The sequence below is a fragment of the Heterodontus francisci genome, chromosome 2, assembly GCF_036365525.1.
Source record: "Heterodontus francisci isolate sHetFra1 chromosome 2, sHetFra1.hap1, whole genome shotgun sequence".
Classification (NCBI taxonomy): Eukaryota; Metazoa; Chordata; class Chondrichthyes; order Heterodontiformes; family Heterodontidae; genus Heterodontus; species Heterodontus francisci.
This window is the reverse complement of record NC_090372.1, coordinates 13268002-13287149: the sequence shown is the minus strand read 5'-3', so window position 1 is coordinate 13287149 and position 19148 is coordinate 13268002. Positions and strand designations below refer to the sequence as shown.

The following is a 19148-nucleotide window of genomic DNA, read 5'->3' as shown; positions in this document are numbered from 1 at the left end:
AAAAATAAAATCCCATGGGACCCGGGGAAATGCAGCAAGGTGGATTCAAAATTGGCTCAATGGCAGGAAACAAAGGGTAATTGTTGATGTGTATTTTTGTGACTGGAGGGCTGTTTCCAGTGGCGTTGCGCAGGGCTCAGTATTGGGTCCCCTGCTTTTTGTGCTATATATTAACGTAAATGTGGGAGGCATGATCAAGTAGTTTGCAGACGACACAAAGATTGGCCGTGTGGTAGATAGTGAGGAGGATAGCTGTAGTCTGCAGGAAGATACTGATGGTCTGGTCAGATCGGCAGAAAAGTGGCAAATGGAATTCAACCCGGAGAAGTGTGAGGTGATGCATTTGAGGAGGTCAAACAAGACAAAAGAATACATGATTAATGGGAAAATACTGAGCGGTGTTGAGGAAGTGAGGATTTTTGGAGTAAATGTCCACAGATCCCTGAAGGTAGCAGGGCAGGTTGATAAGGTGATTAAAAAGGCATATGGAATCCTTTCCTTTATTAGCCGAGGTATAGAATATAAGAGCAGGGAGGTTATGCTGGAATTGTATAAATCATTGGTTAGGCCACAACTTGAGTATTGTGTGCAGTTCTGGTCACCTCACTACAGAGGAGATTTACAAGAATGTTGCCAGGACTTGAAAAATGCAGCTATGAGAAAAGATTGGATGGGCTGGGGTTGTTCTCCTTGGAACAGAGAAGGCTGAGGGGAGAGCTGATTAAAATGTCCAAAATTTTGAGGGGCCTGGATAGAATGGATGTGAAGGGCCTATTTACCTTAGCAGAGAGGTCAGTGACTAGGGGATATAGATTTAAAGTGCTTGGTAGAAAGATTAGAGGGGAGATGAGGAAAGGTTTTTTCACCCAGAGGGTGTGGGGGTCAGGAACTCACTGCCTGAAAGGGTAGTTGAGGCAGAAACCCTCAACTCTTTCAAAAGGTGTCTGGATATGCACCTCAAGTGCTGTAATCTGCAGGGCTACGGCCAAATGGTGGAAGGTGGGATTAGAATGCATGGAACATCTTTTGGGCTGGCACAGACGCAATGGGCCAAGTGGCCTCTTTCTGTGCCATAAACGTTCTATGATTCTATGATAAATGAGAAATTTCTCATCCTAAATAAAACTGCTATACTTAATGATTAAATACAGATCCGTAAATTATGGTTATGCCACTTACGTCCCCCAAGTTATTCCCAGTCTAATCCAACCCTGTGAGACTTCTACCCTCCAGTGGTTCACAGGTGTTAGCACTTTAGATGAAGAAGTTTTGGCAGCCTAGGCTCCCTCATTTCGTTTTCAGCTTTTACCATTAAAATATGACCTAACATAAAAGGCTGGATTATTCTCTTTGTACAGCCCAATCTTTGGGTGGTACTGGCAGGGGTAAGGTGGAAAATCGGGCAGAGTCTTATTATGTCAGATCCATGTGAAGCCACAAAATTTTGGTATCACTTTTGCCGGGTGACATATGAATAAAGGCAGACATATTAAGCAGAAATGGCAATGATGTCACGCCATTCTGGGTCCTATCTTATGTCTTTATCCTGATCTTTATTTTAAATCTGATGTTAATCAGTCCTATATAAAACAGGTCTCCAACATCACTTCTGACAAGCCAAAGGTAGAAATTAATTTCAAGGGTCCAAGCAGCTTTTGAATCATACTGAGCTTGTTTCTCCACCATTTTCAATTTTTTTTTTTGTTTCTCTGCTGCTGCCAACTGCGTGACTATTTATGTACCTCCTAACCCTAACCAGGCCCATTGTCGCACCTGCCTCAGTTTATACGCTGCTGAAACCCCTCATCCATGCCTTTATTACCTCTAGACTTGACTATTGCAATTCTCCCCTGGCCACCTGCCATCTTCTATGCTCCACAAACTTGAGTTCATCCAAAACTCTACTGCACATAACTTGGTCCCAACTCACACCATGTCCCATTCACCCATCACCCCTGTGTTCACTAACTTGCTTTGGCTCCCAGTCCTGCAACGCCTCAATTCTAAATTTTCATCTTTGTTTTCAAATCCTTCCATGGTCTCACTCCTCCCCATCTCAGCAACTTCGACCAGCTCCAAAACCCACTGACATCTCAGTGCATTCCTTCAATTCTGACCTTTTGAGCATCCCCATTTTAAGATCTTCAGCCCCCTAGGCCACAAGCTCTGGAATTTCCTCCCTAAATCTCTCTGCCTCTCGACCTCTCTCTCCTCTTTTAAGGTCCTCTTTTAAGGTGCTCCTTAAAACCTATCTCTTTGACCAAGCTATTGGTCACCCACCCTAATATCTTCCTATATGTGGCATGGTGTTAAATTTTGTTTGATAATGCTTCTGTAAAGTGGCTTGGTATGTTTTATTACATTAGAAGGTACTATATAAATGGGTGCAGTTGTTGTTGCATACTGCAAAACTTTGCCTTACAAGGAGGCTTCATCATGGACACCGCAGAAAGGGAAGGGACCGTAAGACAGTGGAGGATCAGTTAGTTGAACAGCTACAGTCTGACCTGGATAAGGATATCTGGTTTCTCACACCAGCAACATGTTTGATTCTTAACTGCTCTCTAAAGTAGCCTAGCAAGCCATTCATTTGTATCAAATGCCTTCTCATAGCAACTAGGGATGGGCAATAAATCTTGGCCTTGCCTGCAATACCCACATCCCAAGAATGAATTAAAAAGAATTCAATCAATGACACGATCTCTGCCCCATTCCTAGCACATGACTGACCTTTGGCTACGTGGTAGAGCAGAGATGTTTATTAAAAGATAACTGAGATAGACACAGCAGAGGCAAACTATCCCAAAGATATATAAAAACAATACCTGGCCAAAAATCCAAGCTCTGGAAATTATTTCTGTACACTTCCCATAGTAAATGCAGCCAAAATCGTTTAAGACATACTCTTCATTTTCTGCTGCGTTATCCAGATAAACATTATCCTCTGAATCATTCCAGTAGATCCATTCATAAGTTTAAAACAAAACAGGTAGAATTGGAAAGTAAGTTTAGGCTTTATGTGTTATGTGGCTAAAGATGCACAATTAAGGAATAATATTCAATATCGGAAAATTAGCACCGCAGCCTCACAGCTCCAGGGACCCGGGTTCAATTCTGGGTACTACCTATGCGGAGTTTGCAAGTTCTCCCTGTGACCGCGTGGGTTTTCGCCGGGTGCTCCGGTTTCCTCCCACATCAAAGACTTGCAGGTGGTAGGTAAATTGGCTGTTGTAAATTGCCCCTCGTGTAGGTAGGTGGTAGGGAATATGGGATTACTGTCGGGTTAGTATAAATGGGTGGTTGTTGGTCGGCACAGACTCGGTGGGCCGAAGGGCCTGTTTCAGTGCTGTATCTCTAAATAAAATAAATTTAAAAAAAAAATAAAATAAATATTAAAAATGTATCTATCAACTGCTGTAGAACAGTGGTACGTACAGAATATAGTTAGCAGTGAATATTAGATGGTAATTTATTCCAGATTTTCAGCTGACATCATGCATTAGAGCAAAGTTTTATGGTGTACAGATATCAATTGAATCTAAGATTAAACTGCCGTATCCTTGCCCACTATAATTTGTTCTAATATGGAATATATGGGTCATCTTCCGACCTCTCATTCCTGCAGTGAACCCAACAATCTGTAGTGCATGTCAGAAATTTGGATGCACACAACTATTTGGGTTTCTAACTATTTCGATTAATGATCAGAAAATCACATACAGCCTTCTCCCAAATTTCTCCCAGCAGACAAAGCTCACTGGCAGGAGTGGAATTTCACTCCTTAGATTCTCAGTGAAAATGAACGATGTTAATGACAGTTCAAAGAAGGACTGTAAAAAAAATGAAACAGACCAAAGACTGTGAGGCTACCACATAGTCACCTCTGCTGGATGATATGCCACGGGAACTGATTAATTGCAGTTTTAAAACAAAAGTATAAGATTTAAGGGGCTTAGTATATTTTATGAAACGGTCCATCAAAAACGTCATACTGGCATTTATCACTAATTTGATGATTTCACAATATGGCATGCAGTATATTTAAACAACATACAATACCTTGACACCAAGGGTTGAAGAGAACATAGATATCTGTTTCTTTCTCTCTTGGAGTTCTGCGGATTCCATATGGGGTCATTATAGCTACATACATTCTGAATCGTCCCACAATACAATGTGGAGGAGTCATGATTGAGAGGCTGAGTGTGTTGTTCCAGGCTCTCTCTACTTTGGCTCCCCATTTCCCTTTTTCCAATTGTTCTTGTATGTAAATTGGAATGTAAGTTCCTTTGCTGATGTCAGGGTATCGACCTGCAACAAAATACTACATGCAGTGTCTCCATTCAAAACCATTGATTGACTTCTTTGCTTAACCTGGTTACATTTATTTTTACACATATCTCAAAACTCAGGTGTGCATTTATGTCACAAAAATATCTACAGAACATGGGAAATGTTCATAGGGCAAAAGAATTATGATTGAATCAAAGTTTCCAAGCACGAATCAAAAACTGGAATGCGCTGTCTGAGTATATCCTCGTAAACATCTTTCCAAATCCTTTCTGTGGTCTTGTTTGCTGCCACACATTTAAATAAATCTAAAGACATTACCACAGTCACCCATATTGTCAGATATAAAACCTTACACTTCACACCCAATCCCACAACTTAGGCTCAATTTTTCCCACACTTCAAATATTCACCACAGACACCCCGCTACTGCAAATTTATAACTTCTGATGCACCATGTGGCCAGGAGATCTGTTGGCATGGGTATATTTTTTCCCCTCAATGTTGCTGTATTTTTAACAGTTCCCAGTCAGAATGATGGGTCCTCCCATTTTGACTTTGGCCAGTTTTATCCAACACAACTTAAAGAACAGGAATGGCATAAAATCACAGCCAATTAAGACTTTTTTTTATTTGCAAGGGAGAAGGCAGTGGAGTGGGACCAGGTGAATTGCTCTTGCAGAGAGTCAGCAACGACACAACCGACAAAATGGACAAACTCATAGCTCAGTTTCAGGTTGCTATATGCAAAGTTGTCTGAAGGCTATCTTGAAGTAGGTGGCACAGTTCAGAAACTCCCTCTCTGCTAAGCTGTTGCCTCTGGGTGCTGTACTCTTCAGTTGTTGCCAGGTAGCTTTACCCGGAAATGCAGATCTGAAGGGTAGCATAGGAATGAGTCCAGACCATATGCCTTTGGTATCACTTTTTTTTAATTTGTTCGTGGGATGTGGGCGTCCTTGACAAAACCAGCATTTATTGCCCATCCCTCATTGCCCTTGAGAAGGTGGTGGTGAGCCCTCTGCTTGAACCACTGCAACCCTGTGGTGTAGGTGGATCAACAGTACTGTTAGGGAGGGAGTTCCAGGATTTTGACCCAGTGACAGTGAAGGAACACAATATCGTTCCAAGTCAGGATGGTGTCAGAGTCATAGAGTCATGGTCAGGTGTGCAATTTGGAGGGGAACTTGCAGGTGGTGGTGTTCCCATGAGTCTGCTGTCCTTGTCCTTCTAGGTGGTAGAGGTTGCGAGTTTGGAAGGTGCTGTCGAAGGAGCCAGACAGTCCTTCTCTGCTGATGCTCATCTTCCTCAATGGCATCAAATGCCAAGAGATAACATTGAAAGGAGCCTCACTGTAATGAACTTGATGAAACAGCAGCTCCTTTCAGAATCCCTACAGGTGAGAACTTGGCTTGTTTGCAGCACCCAATACACAAGGGCGGTAAGAACTCATCATGTGGTATGTAATGACTCTAATTTAGTGTACTAGCCCCTTAATGAGCAATTATGCCAGCAATAACCAGAACTCAGGCCAATTCCTGTGTTAAACAAAGCATCGGACATCATCCCCAATGCCTCCACAACAGTTTCAGAACAGGAAGAAACCAGTCGGTATGCAAGAACGATACCACACTCACCACATTACTGGCCACCATTGCTCATTTGTCACTGACATAAATGATTCTGCTGATAACAATACCCAGGCTGTGATTTTTACTGATGAAAAACGAGATCATAATTGGTACACATTTAAAAATTTATCAAATTAACCTTTAGGCTCCTAATCATGGATTTCAAATATTCAAGTGCATTTTTAGCCGACTGAATAACAACACACAGATGGTTTATATTATATAAATTATTTTCCTGATAAAATCTGTTTACTGCATACCCAAAGCATGAAGTCACTAGTTCTGAGTGTGCACTGCTTCTTAATGATAGATTTATATGGCATCTGTGTGCAAGACATACTCTGTAAATTGTCTCATGATGGCAGAAAGGCAAGTATTTTACATGTCATCACATGCTAAATCGGAAACAAATGGGCTCTCAGCAAACTACAAAGTCAATTTTTGGAGACATTTGTCTCTATTTCAATTGCCTCCAGCTACACTCTGTTGTTTAAGATCTAACGTTGAAAACTAGCGTAGTGGTCATGTTGCTGGACTAGTAAACCAAGAGAGCTGAGCTAGTAATCTCTAGTGGAGCATGAGTACAAATCCCATTCAGCCTTTAAAAGGCTGCTACCTGAGCTATCAAATTGTCCTAAAAAACCCACCAGTTTAAGACTGGAAGGAAACTGCCTGTCCTTACCCATTCTGGACTATATGTGATTCCAGTCCCAAACCAATGTGGCTGATTCTTTATGGCCCTCTGAAGTGGCTAACAAGTCAGTTGTATCAAATTGCTACAAAGAAAAAGAATAAAACCAGATGGGCTCGTAAGCTGCGACCTAGGTTTGGAACAGGACATGACAAAGAAATACCCAACCCAGTCGATCCTCAAAAGTTCTCATCAATAATAGTTGGGACTGTGCCAAAGTTGGAGAAACTGTCCTTATAGACTGTGGGGTAAGAGCAGGTGAGCCAACACAGACACAAAGGATCAAATCGCCTTTTGTGTTCAATGATTCTATGACTAGATAAGCAACAGCCTTATATAATCATACTCACAGAAAGATATCTATCAACCATTGTCCAACTCCTCCATCACCATCCCTGTGTGTGTCCTGTTCCACAGGCAGGAGTAACCCAGCAGAGGTGGGGTACCATAGTATTCATTTGGGGCGGTGGTTTTGGGAAACTTCAACATTGACTCTGGACCCCATGGAGTCTCATGGTATCAAGTCATATATGAGCAAGGAAACTGCTGATTACCACCTAAAGGCTTATATCAACAAATATATCAGTACTCCTTCATGTTTAACAACACTTAGAGGAAACACTGAGGGTAGAAAGGGCACAGAATGTACTCTGGGTAGGGGACTTCAATGTTCCTCACTAGGAGTGTCTTTGTAGTACCATCCTTGACTGACCTGGCCAAGTCCTTGAGGACATAGCAGCCAGACAGGGCTTACAGTAGATTGTGAGACAACCAACATGAGGGAGTAACCAATTTGATCTCATGCTCACCAATCTACCTGTCACAAATGTGTCTGTCTAGGAAAGCATTGGTAGGAGTGGCCACCACATAGTCCTTGTGGAAACCAAGTCCCATTTTCACACTGAGGACTCCCTCCATTGTGTCATGTGGCACTACCACCATCCTAAATGAGTTAGGTGAACAACAGATCTAGCAACTCAAATCTGGACATTCTTGAGGTGCTGTGGGCCATCAAAGGCAACAGAGTTATATCACCAGAATCTGTACCTCACAGCCTGGCATATCCCTTCATCACTATCAAGATAAGTGACCAACCTTAGTTTATTTATTTATTTAGAGATACAGCACTGAAACAGGCCCTTTGGCCCACCAAGTCTGTGCCGACCATCAACCACCCATTTATACTAATCCTACACTAATCCCATATTCCTACCACATCCCCTACCTATACTAAGGGCAATTTATAATGGTCAATTTACCTATCAACCTGCAAGTCTTTGGCTATGGGAGGAAACCGGAGCACCCGACAAAAACCCATGCGGTTCACAAGGAGAACTTGCAAACTCCGCACAGGCAGTACCCAGAATTGAACCCAGGTCACTGGAGCTGTGAGGCTGCGGTGCTAACCACTGCGCCACTGTGCCGCCCTTCAGTTCAGTGGTTCATGACTAGTAGCAGCACCAAGTGCACTTGAAAATTAGGTAAAGGTACATCACAGGACAACATGCATGCTAAATAGTGAAAGCAGCATGCTATTGAGAGAGCTACATGATCCTATAACCAACAGACCAAGTTAAATCTCTGCAATTCTGCCACATCCAGTCTGAAAGGTGGTAGACAATTAAGTAACTAACAGGCGGAGATGGCTCGATTAATATCCCCATACTCAACGATGACAAAGCCAGCACGTGAGTGCAATAGGACAAGGTTAAAGCATTAACAATCATCATGGAGAAGTGCATAGCGAATAATCCTTCTCAGCCTCTTCCTGAGGTCCTAACCTTCACAGATGCCAATCTTCAGCCAATTCGATTCAACCAAGACATTAAAAAATGGCTAAGTGCACTGGACACGGCAAAGGCTATCAATAACTTCCCAGCTGTAATGCTGAAGGCCTGTGCTTCAAAATTGTCTGTGGTTATAGCTAACCTGTTCCAATACAGCTACAATCCCGGCATCTGCCTGGAAATGTATAAAATTGCCCAGGTACATCCTGGCCAAAAAAAGCAAATCAATCCAACAGGGCCAATTACCATCCCAGCAGCCTACTCCCAATCATTGACAAAGTGATACAAGGAGTCGTCAACAGGACTATCAAGTGGCACTTATTCACTAATAACCTGCTCACCAGTGCTAAGTTTGGTTCTGCCTAGACCACTCAGCTCTAGACCTCTAACTAGCTCAACTGGTTACCCGCCGCTGGAGGGCAGGTAGTTCTGCCGACCCCCATGCCACTTCTGGGAAACTGGCCCAGGACGGGATGATGCTGGCAAACTGGCATGTTGGCCGGTGGCGCGAATTTACACACCACCCACCTCCATGCTTTCCCCCATAGGGGCTAAAAATCCTGCCCTGAATTCCTGGTGGGATGCCTTGCTTGCTTGCACATATTACAAGAAAAATCTCCACTGGTGCATCTTGGCACTGTTTTCTTTTAAAGAGTGAAAAAAGTTGTCTATACTGTTGAACTGAGTTGCGAAAGGACTTTCAGAAACTTGCTCCAGAAAGACATCTCGTGGCCAGAGCCTGCAATTACATTGCGACAGTTGACATAGCAAAACAGAAAGAGACTGTGTGGACAAGCAATTTATATTGGTAAATTTTGATGGAAAACATCACCAAGAATAATGACACCAAGAATTGTGTGCCCTACAGTTTTTTAATAATATATACAGATTTTATGATCTTTTGCAGACTATACTTTCTTTTAACAGTGTTGAAGTTTGCATAGCCTATTACAGAATCGATGAATCACATCATCCTTTCATCTCCTATAAAGTGAGTTGGGTATTTACCCGGTTTCTTTCTGGGAACGATACAAGATAATTGACCTAAATTTTTCTTCTTTAAATATTTATTCACTTCCCTTTTAAAAGCTGTCATGGTTCTGCTTTTCCACCACTGTTTCTGGTACAGCTATTGTGTCTGAATAACTTTCTGTATAAAAAAATCCTTCCACTGTCTATTTTCATTCTTTTGGAGAAGATTATTTATATTTATGCTCCCCTGTTACTGGCACTGGACAATGAAAATAGCTTTCACCTATTTACAACATCAAAACCCCTCATTTGTCATTAACTCGGTTGGATCTACTGTTAACATTTTCTGTTCTAGTGAAAATGGCCTCAGTTTCTCTGGTCTCTCCTCATACCTAAAGCCCTTATCCTTGCTATGATTTTAGTAAATCTCTGTTGTACCATTTTCATGCTCTTGACCTCCTTCCTACAGTAGCACACTCAAAAGTGGACATAATATTCTAACAGTGGCCTAACCAATCATTTGTGCAGGTTTGCTATTACCTCTCTGCTCTTGTACTCTTATATTCTGCTTTAATAAAACATAGGATCCCCCTCTGCTTCTGAAATTGAGGCTGGCTTTCAAATGCCTGGCAAATTCCTGCTTCACCTGCTTTTCAATATAATATATGCGGCCGTATGTGTGTCTCATGCCTAGGATCGGGATCTTCTCCCATCAGTGTACTTATAGTAACTGAGATTGATCCAACAACTCAACGGGCAACTCAGGCACCTTCTCCTTTGTTATCTCTTGCCCCACCCCCACCTCACTTGCTTATAATCTGTGACTTTTCTTATATTTGTCAGTCCCGAAGAAGGGTCACTGACCCGAAACGTTAACTCTGCTTCTCTTTCCACAGATGCTGCCAGACCTGCTGAGTGATTCCAGCATTTCTTGTTTCCTTTCTGACATCACTGAACATTCTAGAATATATGCCATGTCTTTTCCACCAGAGTGCCATCAACCTTTTCATTCTTCTCTTCTTTGGCCTCCTTGTCTCGGGAGACAATGGGTAAGCGCATGGTGGTGGTCAGTGGTTTGTGGAGCAGCGCCTGGAGTGGCTATAAAGGCCAATTCTAGAGTGACAGGCTCTTCCACAGGTGCTGCAAATAAAATTGGTTGTCGGGGCTGTTTCGCAGTTGGCTCTCCCCTTGCGCTTCTGTCTTTTTTCCTGCCAACTGCGAAGTCTCTTTGACTCGCCACACTTTAGCCCCGCCTTTATGGCTGCCCGCCAGCTCTGGCGATCGCTGGCAACTGACTCCCACGACTTGTGATCAATGTCACAGGACTTCATGTCGCGTTTGCAGATGTCTTTAAAGTGGAGACATGGACAATCTTTTCATTACTATGTCTTTATCTATAGTTATCCTAAGTACTCTATCTCCTCTGTGACCTTTGTGTCCCAATGACAAATTCTTTTACAGAAACCAATGCAAAGGATTCAATTATTATTTCCACCATTCCTTGCAACACCCTGAAAAGATTTATTTTTCCATCTGTAATCACCTCTGCTCTTTCTTTAACCTCTTTTTTTAAACTCTAGGACATCGCTGCAAGAGTTCCTCTGGGCAGTATCCTACGTCCAACCATCTTCAGCTGCTTCATCAATGACCTTCCCTTCGATATTAGGTCAGAAGTGGCGATATTCACTGATGATTACATAGTGTTCAACACTATTCGCAACTCCTCAGATACTGAAGCAATCGTGCCTGCATGCAGCAAGACCTGGACAACATCCAGGCTTGGGCTGATAAGTGGCAAGTAATATTCATGCCACACAAGTGCCAGGCAATGACCATCTCCAGCAAGAGAGAATCTGACCATCTCCCCTTGATATTCAATGGCATTGCCATCACTGAATCCCTCACCATCAACATCCTGAGGGTTACCATTGACCAGAAACTTAACTGGACCAGCAATATAAATACTGTGGCTACAAGAACAGGCCAGAGGCTGGGTTTTCTACAGCAAGTGACTCGCTTCTTGACTCCCCACAGCTTTTCCAAGACACAAATCAGGAGTGTGATACAGGGGGAATATTTTCCACCTGCCTGGACGAGTGCAGCTCCAACAACACTCAGGAAGCTCAACACCCTCTAAAGCAGTCCACTTGATTGGCATTCCATACAAATACAAACCTATATTTTCTCGGCTCTGCTTGATTTTCCGTTATGTTATTAGCCCTTGTTCTATCAAATGCCTCTTTATTATTTCTCATTTTAATTTTAAATTCTGTACTTATCCAAAAAATTCCAGCTTTTGCTGCACTCCCTTTAATTCTTGTGGGAATATACCTGTTCTGCATCTCAATCACTTCATGTTTGAATTTAAACTATTTTCTAATCTTTTCCCACTGCCTTTCCCAATATTTCTTTCCAAATTATCTGGGCTAGTTCCATTTTTAATGTAATTGAATTTGTTTTTCTACAGTCAAGTAACTTCATCTTCGAATGTTTCCTCTCCTCAATGTTTAAATTGAACCTAGTTGAGTTATAGTTGCCGTTTATCTACTTGATCTACTTGTTTCACGTCATTCAGGTGCGTGAAAATAGAAATATCTCAGGAAACCGAAGCAGAAATGACAGTGCTGTCATTCTACCCGTCAGTCTCTGTTCTCTTATCTTCACTCAGGCACACTTGGTAAATATCAAAGATTTTGAGCTAGTAATGGTGTACACACAATGCTCTGTATTTGTAGAAGTTATTCCAACACCATATAGTAATGTTGAGTTCAACAACTTCAAGGATTTTTATTATCCTGACTAATATACAAAACAGCTCACTCTAAAAGTGAGGTGAGAGTGACAGCCCTTGATAACAAGGCAGCATTTGACCGAGCGTGACATCGAGAAGCCCTAGCAAAATTGAAGTCATTGGGAAATGGGGGGAAAGTCTCCACTGGTTGGAGTCATACCGTGCACAAAGGAAGATGGTTGTGGTTGTTGGATACCAATCATCTCAGCCCCAGGACATCATTGTAGAAGTTCCTCAGGGTAGTGTCCTAGGCCCAACCACCTACAGCTGCTTCATCAGTGACCTTCCCTCCAACATGAGGTCAGAAGTGGGGCTGTTCACCAATAACTGCACAATGTTCAGCACCATTCGCAATTCCTCAGATGCTGAAGCAGTCCGTGCCTACGTGCAGTAATACCTGGATAACATTCAAGCTTGGGCTGATAAGTGGCAAATAACATTCATGCCACACAAGTGCCAGGCAATGACCATCTCCAACAATAGAGAATCTAACCATCTCCCCTTGACATTCAACAACATTACCATCGCTGAATCCCCCACCATCAACATCCTGGAGATTACCATTGACCAGAAACTTAACTGCACCAGCCATATAAATATTGTAGCTACAAGAGCAGGTCAGAGACTGAGAATTCTGCAGTGCGTAACTCACCTCCTGACTCCCCAAAGCCTGTCCACCATCTACAAGGCACAAGTCAGAAGTGTGATGGAATGCTCTCCACTTGCCTGGATAAGTGCAGCTCCAACAACACTCAAGAAGCTTCACACCATCCAGGACAAAGCTGCCCACTTGATCGACACCCAATCCACCACCTTGAACATTGAATCTCTCCACCACCGGCGCACAGTGGCAGCAGTGTGTACCATCTACAAGATGCATGGCAGCAAGATGCCAAGCCTCCTTCGACGTCACCTTCCAAACCCGCGACCTCTACCACATAGAAGGACAAGGGCAGCAAATGCATGGAAACACTACCAGCTGCAAGTTCCCCTCCAAGTCACACACCATCCTGACTTGGAACTACATCGCCGTTCCTTCACTGTTACTGGGTCAAAATCCTGGAACACCCTTCGTAACAGCACTGTGGGTGTACCTACACCATATGGACTGCAGCAGCTCAAGAAGGCAGCTCACCACCACCTTCTCAAAGGAAATTAGGGATGGGCAATAAATGCTGGCCTAGCCAGCAACACTCGCATCCTCAGGATATATTTTTAAAAATGAAAGATTTGCATTTATATACTACATTTCATGACATCCAAAGCACTTCACAGACAATGAAGGACTTTTGAAATGTAGTCAATTTGCACACAACAAAGTCCCACAAATAACAGTGACCTGACAAGTTGTTTTAGTGATGTTGATTGATTGGCAAACACTGATCAGGACACCAGGGGTAAGTCCCTTGTTCTTCTTCAAATAATGCCATGGGATCTTTTATGGCCACCTGAGAGGACAGACAGGGCCTCAGCTTAAAGTCTCCTTCAGTGCTATATTAGGAATGTCAAGCCGAGGCTCTAGTGTGGGATTTAAACTCACAAACTTCTACCTCAGAGGCAATAGTGCTAACATGGAGCTACAGCTGACACCTTCAGATGCACCTTGGATTCTTCTATGGTTTATCTTGGCATAGCTGTACTTCTTGACGTGGTGTATTTATTATTTCTTAAAGAGTGAATGCAATAAACCAGGAATATCTATCCTTTTTGGTTTTGTGAACTCAGAGTATGCCATGGAGGTTTTTTCTTTATCTTTCTTTTCTTCTTTGGCCTCCTTGCCTCGAGAGACAATGGGTAAGTGTCTGGAGGTGGTCAGTGGTTTGTGAAGCAGCGCCTGGAGTGGCTATAAAGGCCAATTCTAGAGTGACAGACTCTTCCACAGGTGCTGCAGATAAAATTGGTTGTCAGGGCTGTTACACAGTTGGTTCTCCCCTTGTGCTTCTATCTTTTTTCCTGCCAACTGCTAAGTCTCATCGACTCGCCACACTTTAGCCCCGCCTTTATGGCTGCCCGCCAGCTCTGGCGATCACTGGCAACTGACTCCCACGACTTGTGATCAATGTCACAGGACTTCATGTCGCGTTTGCAGACGTCTTTAAAGCGTAGACATGGACGGCCGGTGGGTCTGATACCAGTGACGAGCTCGCTGTACAATGTGTTCTTGGGGATCCTGCCATCTTCCATGTGGCTCACATGGCCAAACCATATCAAGCGCCGCTGGCTCAGTAGGGTGTATATGCTGGGGATGTTGGCTGCCTCGAAGACTTCTGTGTTGGAGATATGGTCCTGCCACCTGATGGAGGTTTAGGGGCCACATAAAGGCCCTGAAAGTCCACAGGGGTTCCATCGATCCCCCAATGTAACTGTAGTACAAGACAGGCAGTATCCATCAAAAAAAAGCCGCAGGGACCTGCGTGGAGTTTTTAACAGTTGCTGGGACATTCCGGCATGCCTTGTAAAAGGTAAAACCTCCACCTACCCTTTTTGGGGGACACCTATGCCAGGTGTTCCCAATGCCCTGGTCTAGTAAAAGAAAGAAGCTGCATTTATATAGCACCTGTCGTGACCTGTAGGAAAGTGCTTTACAGCCAACAAAGTACGTTTTGGAAATGCAGTCACTGTTGTAATGTAGAAAACGTGGTGGCCAATTTGCACACAAGCTTCCACAAACAACAATGTGATAATGGCCAGATCATCTGTTTTAGGTTTTGGTTGGGGATAGATATTTGACAGGACACCGGAGATAACTCTCCTGCTCTTCTTCAAATAGTGCCATGGGATCTTTTATGTTCACTTGAGAGGGTCTCAGTTTAATGTCATATCCAAAAGACACCCCACATGGAAGGGGAGATGCAGACAAGGCAAGTAGCCAGGCCCCCGAGAAAAGGTTACATTTTTCAATATCTTGATCAGCCTTGTTACATGGGCCGGGGTTGGGGGCGAGGGGCGAGAGGGCGCATGACCAGGGTCAGCATGGGGGGAGCCTGGATTACATGGACAGTAGTGCAAGCACCAGTAATGCACCTGCAGTGATGCTTGCAGGCATGTCCCCCCTTGCTAATGTGATGCCCCTCCTCCCCGTTGACCCTGCAAACTCTGGTAGGGTCAAGGCTAGACCAGGTCAAATGCTGGGATTCGGAGTTCACGTCCAAAGCCTTTTCCAGCCACATTTCTATTGATTAACAAGCATTTCAAGTTGCTGCAAGTAAGAAAATTTGGTATCTGATTTAAGATTTATACAGTTACTGTCATAGAGTCATAAGGGCATAGAAGGAGGCCATTTGGCCCATCAAGTCCATGCTGATTCTCTGTAGAGCAATTGAATCAGTCCCATTCCCTGCTCAATCCTCATAGCCCTGCAAGTTTATTTCCCTCAAGTGCCCACTCAATTTACTTTTGAGATCATTCATCATCTTCGCTTCCACTATCCCCCTAGGCAGCGAGTTCCAGGTCATTACCACTCACTGTGTTTTTTTTGCATTTTTTGTTATTAAGAAAAAAGCAATACTGTGAACAACAGCCCTGTCCACACCTCTGGGGCATTTAAACAGGATAGACCAACAAATACGAAATGTAAACACAAGTAGGACCAAGATCCCGAGGTTTTAACAGCTGGATTGCCAGGGCTCAAATGTGGCCCGTGTTATAGTACGAGCAATGCAAAGGAAAAACAAATGCACAATCACATCTGTGGACCTCTGACTTATATCGCACTGAGATCAGAGCTCAGGCTAGTACCAGCAATGTTACCCAGCACCTCTGGCACCAACCTCAGATGTGCCGTATAACAACAGTATACTGGACTCCTGCACCTGCGCTGCTGAATCTGCACCCAGTGTTTCAAATATATACAAGGTAGTCCAGAACTGACGGTAAGCTTAATATTAAGTGTAACATATTCTGGCTTCGTTTTCCAGGGAAAACTGCAAAATGCATTAGAGATTTCAACAAAAAAGAATCCAGATGCCGTTCACTGATTTACATGTGTTATAGCAGCTCAGTCTGTGGCACCACAGCTTTCGTTAAGAACTCACCAATCAAAAACTCAACCCACAACTTGTCTTTTTCTGCATCGTAAGCACGGTTGATGGTAATGGTGATGCTGAAAGGCTGACCACGTCTCACAATCAGGTTCGCACAGTCGTAGGCCTCCGTATGATGCTGTTTCTTGTTAATGCCGTCTGGACTTGGATGTACATCAACGCCCCACACTTCCAGAAAATCTTTAACGGAAAGGAAAATATGTTAATGCTCTCTCAGACAGTTGAGCTTTTCATGTGCCGCACTTGCCTGACTCATTCATGGTGAAATGTTTGGAATGGTATCCTTTCAAACCATCTTTCTTAAAATGAAGTGCAGTATTAGGTGCAGTTATTGAAACCAAAAGTACTGGGAATGCACAAGCCAATCAGCACCTGCTGTACAAAAATGGATTAACATTTCAAACGTAACCTCTCATGTGTATATATCCTGTTGTTCTGTTATACTATAAATCTTTCCGTTTCAGATGCTTCTCAACATGTGGTCGATCTTCATTACTTTGTTTTTGCTTCAAATTGCTAGCTTTCCCATTTTCTTTTTAATACTCCTGCATGACAATGCTTTGACAAAACCCAGATCTTCAACCAATTGTAAATATGTTCTGAATATATACACAGGATATTCATCATGTGCTTGTGCAACTTTAAACTTTAATAACTTTGGATGTGCAAGTAATAGCGTATGAGTGCATAATTCATAAAGTTTTTAATGTCAATGGCATTAATGTTGTTGTTAATGCTGTGTTAATGTTTTTCACTTTACAACAGCACATCATCAAAGTACTTGAATTTGAAAGAAAAATTGATTTCTAGCATCTAGAGTATTTTTGTGTCATTTATTTGAGCTGCCAACCATGGCTCAATTGATAATACTTTTACCTTTAAGTCACAAGGGTCTGTATTCAATTCCCACTCCAGGACTTGAGCACAAAAATCAAGGCTGACGCTCCAGTGCAGTACGGAGGGGGTGCTGCACTGTCAGAGGTGCTGTCTTTTTGGCTGAGATGTTAAACTGAGGTCCTGTCTGCCCTGTCAGGTGGATGCAAAAGATCCCACGGCACTATTTCAAAGAAGAGCAGGGGAGTTACCCCAGTGTCCTAACCATTATTTATCCCTCAATCAACATCACTAAAACAGATTATCTGGTCATTATCACATTGCTGTTTGTGGGAGCTTGCTGTGTGCAAATTGGCTGCTGCGTTTCCTACATTACAACAGTGACTACACTTCAAAAGTACTTTATTGGCTGTAAAGCACTTTGAGATGTCCGGTGGTCATTAAAAATGCTATATAAATGCAAGTCTTTCTTATTGAAAAATTCTATTCCTGTCAGCAGAATGGAGTTACCAGACTCATAGATTTTAACTGTGGATTGCTGTTGTCCATATTATACCATTCTAGTACCTAGTCACGGATCATCTGTTTTGAATCAATATGATGATAATCATTGTTCACATAATTCTTTGTTCAGATGTTCTTGACAAGTTGATCCTACAGACTAGCAAGAGAGCAAAGTTCCTAAGAAAGCTCTAATGATCTCAACCATAAATTATTTTTTTTAAAGATACAGCACTGAAACAGGCCCTTCGGCCCACCGAGTCTGTGCCGACCAACCACCCATTTATACTAATCCTACATTAATCCCATATTCCTACCACCTTCCCTCAATTCCTCTACCACCTACCTATACTAGGGGCAATTTATAATGGCCAATTTACCTATCAACCTACAAGTCTTTGGCTGTGGGAGGAAACCGGAGCACCTGGAGAAAACCCACACGGTCACAGGGAGAACTTGCAAATTCCGCACAGGCAGTACCCAGAATTGAACATGGGTCGTTGGAGTTGTGAGGCTGTGGTGCTGACCACTGCGCCACTGTGCCATTCATGATGTCATGGGGTCACTATTGACACCCAGGAAGAACAGCAACATAATTTCTCCTGTAATTGTATTTTGTTGTGTTGCCTAAGAAACTGATAAGCCAATTGCCATGATTTAAAAAAAAGTTGGACTACAAGTCGATAGTTAATATGGCATTAGCTGTGCAGGATATTTGCCTATTACACCTACCAATCAGGAACTCAGGTTGATTAGAGAGATAAGAACCAGGGTTGAGATACCTCAGCAACATCTCAAATCTAATTGGAAATCAGCCACATGACAACTTGTAGCAGCAGGCCACAGCTCGTGAGCACATAAAATCAGGGGGTTACGGCAATTCAAAGGCATTCTTACTTTATCGATTATACTGCCGTCGCAGAACTAAACTACGGCAGAGAAATTTGAGCATGCCAATTTTTGGGTGAGTGGGGAGCGCAGGGTACTTTCTCTGCTCTTTAATGGTGAGGGCCCATGTACCCCCGCTATTAGGCCTCAGGCCTCATTTCCATAAAGCATGAGCGAGCTTTGGAGAGTAAGAGTCAATTTGCCCACCAAAGCTGAAGATTGGGCCATTGTGACACAAGCAGAGGCCCTCAGCTAAATGAGGAAGCAGGGCAACCGGTGTGGGGGGGTGGGGGGGGGTCAGGGTGGGTGATGTTGCAAACAGTGGCTGCAGGACTTGCTGCCAGAGGGGGAAGGTTTGCTAGCTAGGAGGAACCAATCAGTGTCCAGGGATGGGTAATTAGACTTCAGGCTTGGGGTGGGTTGGAGCAATTGGTGGCCAGGTTTGGGAGGGGATCGAATGCCAGGGAGCAGGGGGCAGTGAGAGCCAGAAGGAATGGTGGGGTGGGGGAAATCAGGAGTCAGGAGTGGCAGAGGGAACAGCCCACATTCCTTTAGTGTGGAATGAGAGGAGCATGCCTACTTCTTCCAGCTGCACATTCAGGTAAGTGTGGGGGCCTTCTTTGCGGTTAGTGCCTCATGGTGCTGTGCACATGGCGAGTGAGGTGTTGGGGTGTTTCAAAATCAAGAACAGGTCAAGCAAGAAGCACTCAACCCTAATTTAAA

At 43.3% G+C, this 19148-nt stretch overlaps 1 protein-coding gene across 2 annotated transcripts in view; it reads right to left on the bottom strand.

Annotated features, from left to right (window-relative positions):
- The window catches only part of LOC137382228 (coagulation factor XIII A chain-like), a 111386-nt gene that overhangs the window by 59894 nt on the left and 32344 nt on the right, over positions 1 to 19148 (bottom strand). For both annotated transcript variants that reach the window (XM_068054456.1, XM_068054457.1), the window contains exons 3-5: positions 16194 to 16382; positions 4060 to 4311; positions 2826 to 2944 (exon numbers count right to left, since the gene is read on the bottom strand). In XM_068054456.1, the coding sequence (XP_067910557.1) occupies positions 2826 to 2944; positions 4060 to 4311; positions 16194 to 16382 (560 nt within the window). The remainder of the gene's footprint in view (positions 1 to 2825; positions 2945 to 4059; positions 4312 to 16193; positions 16383 to 19148) is intronic.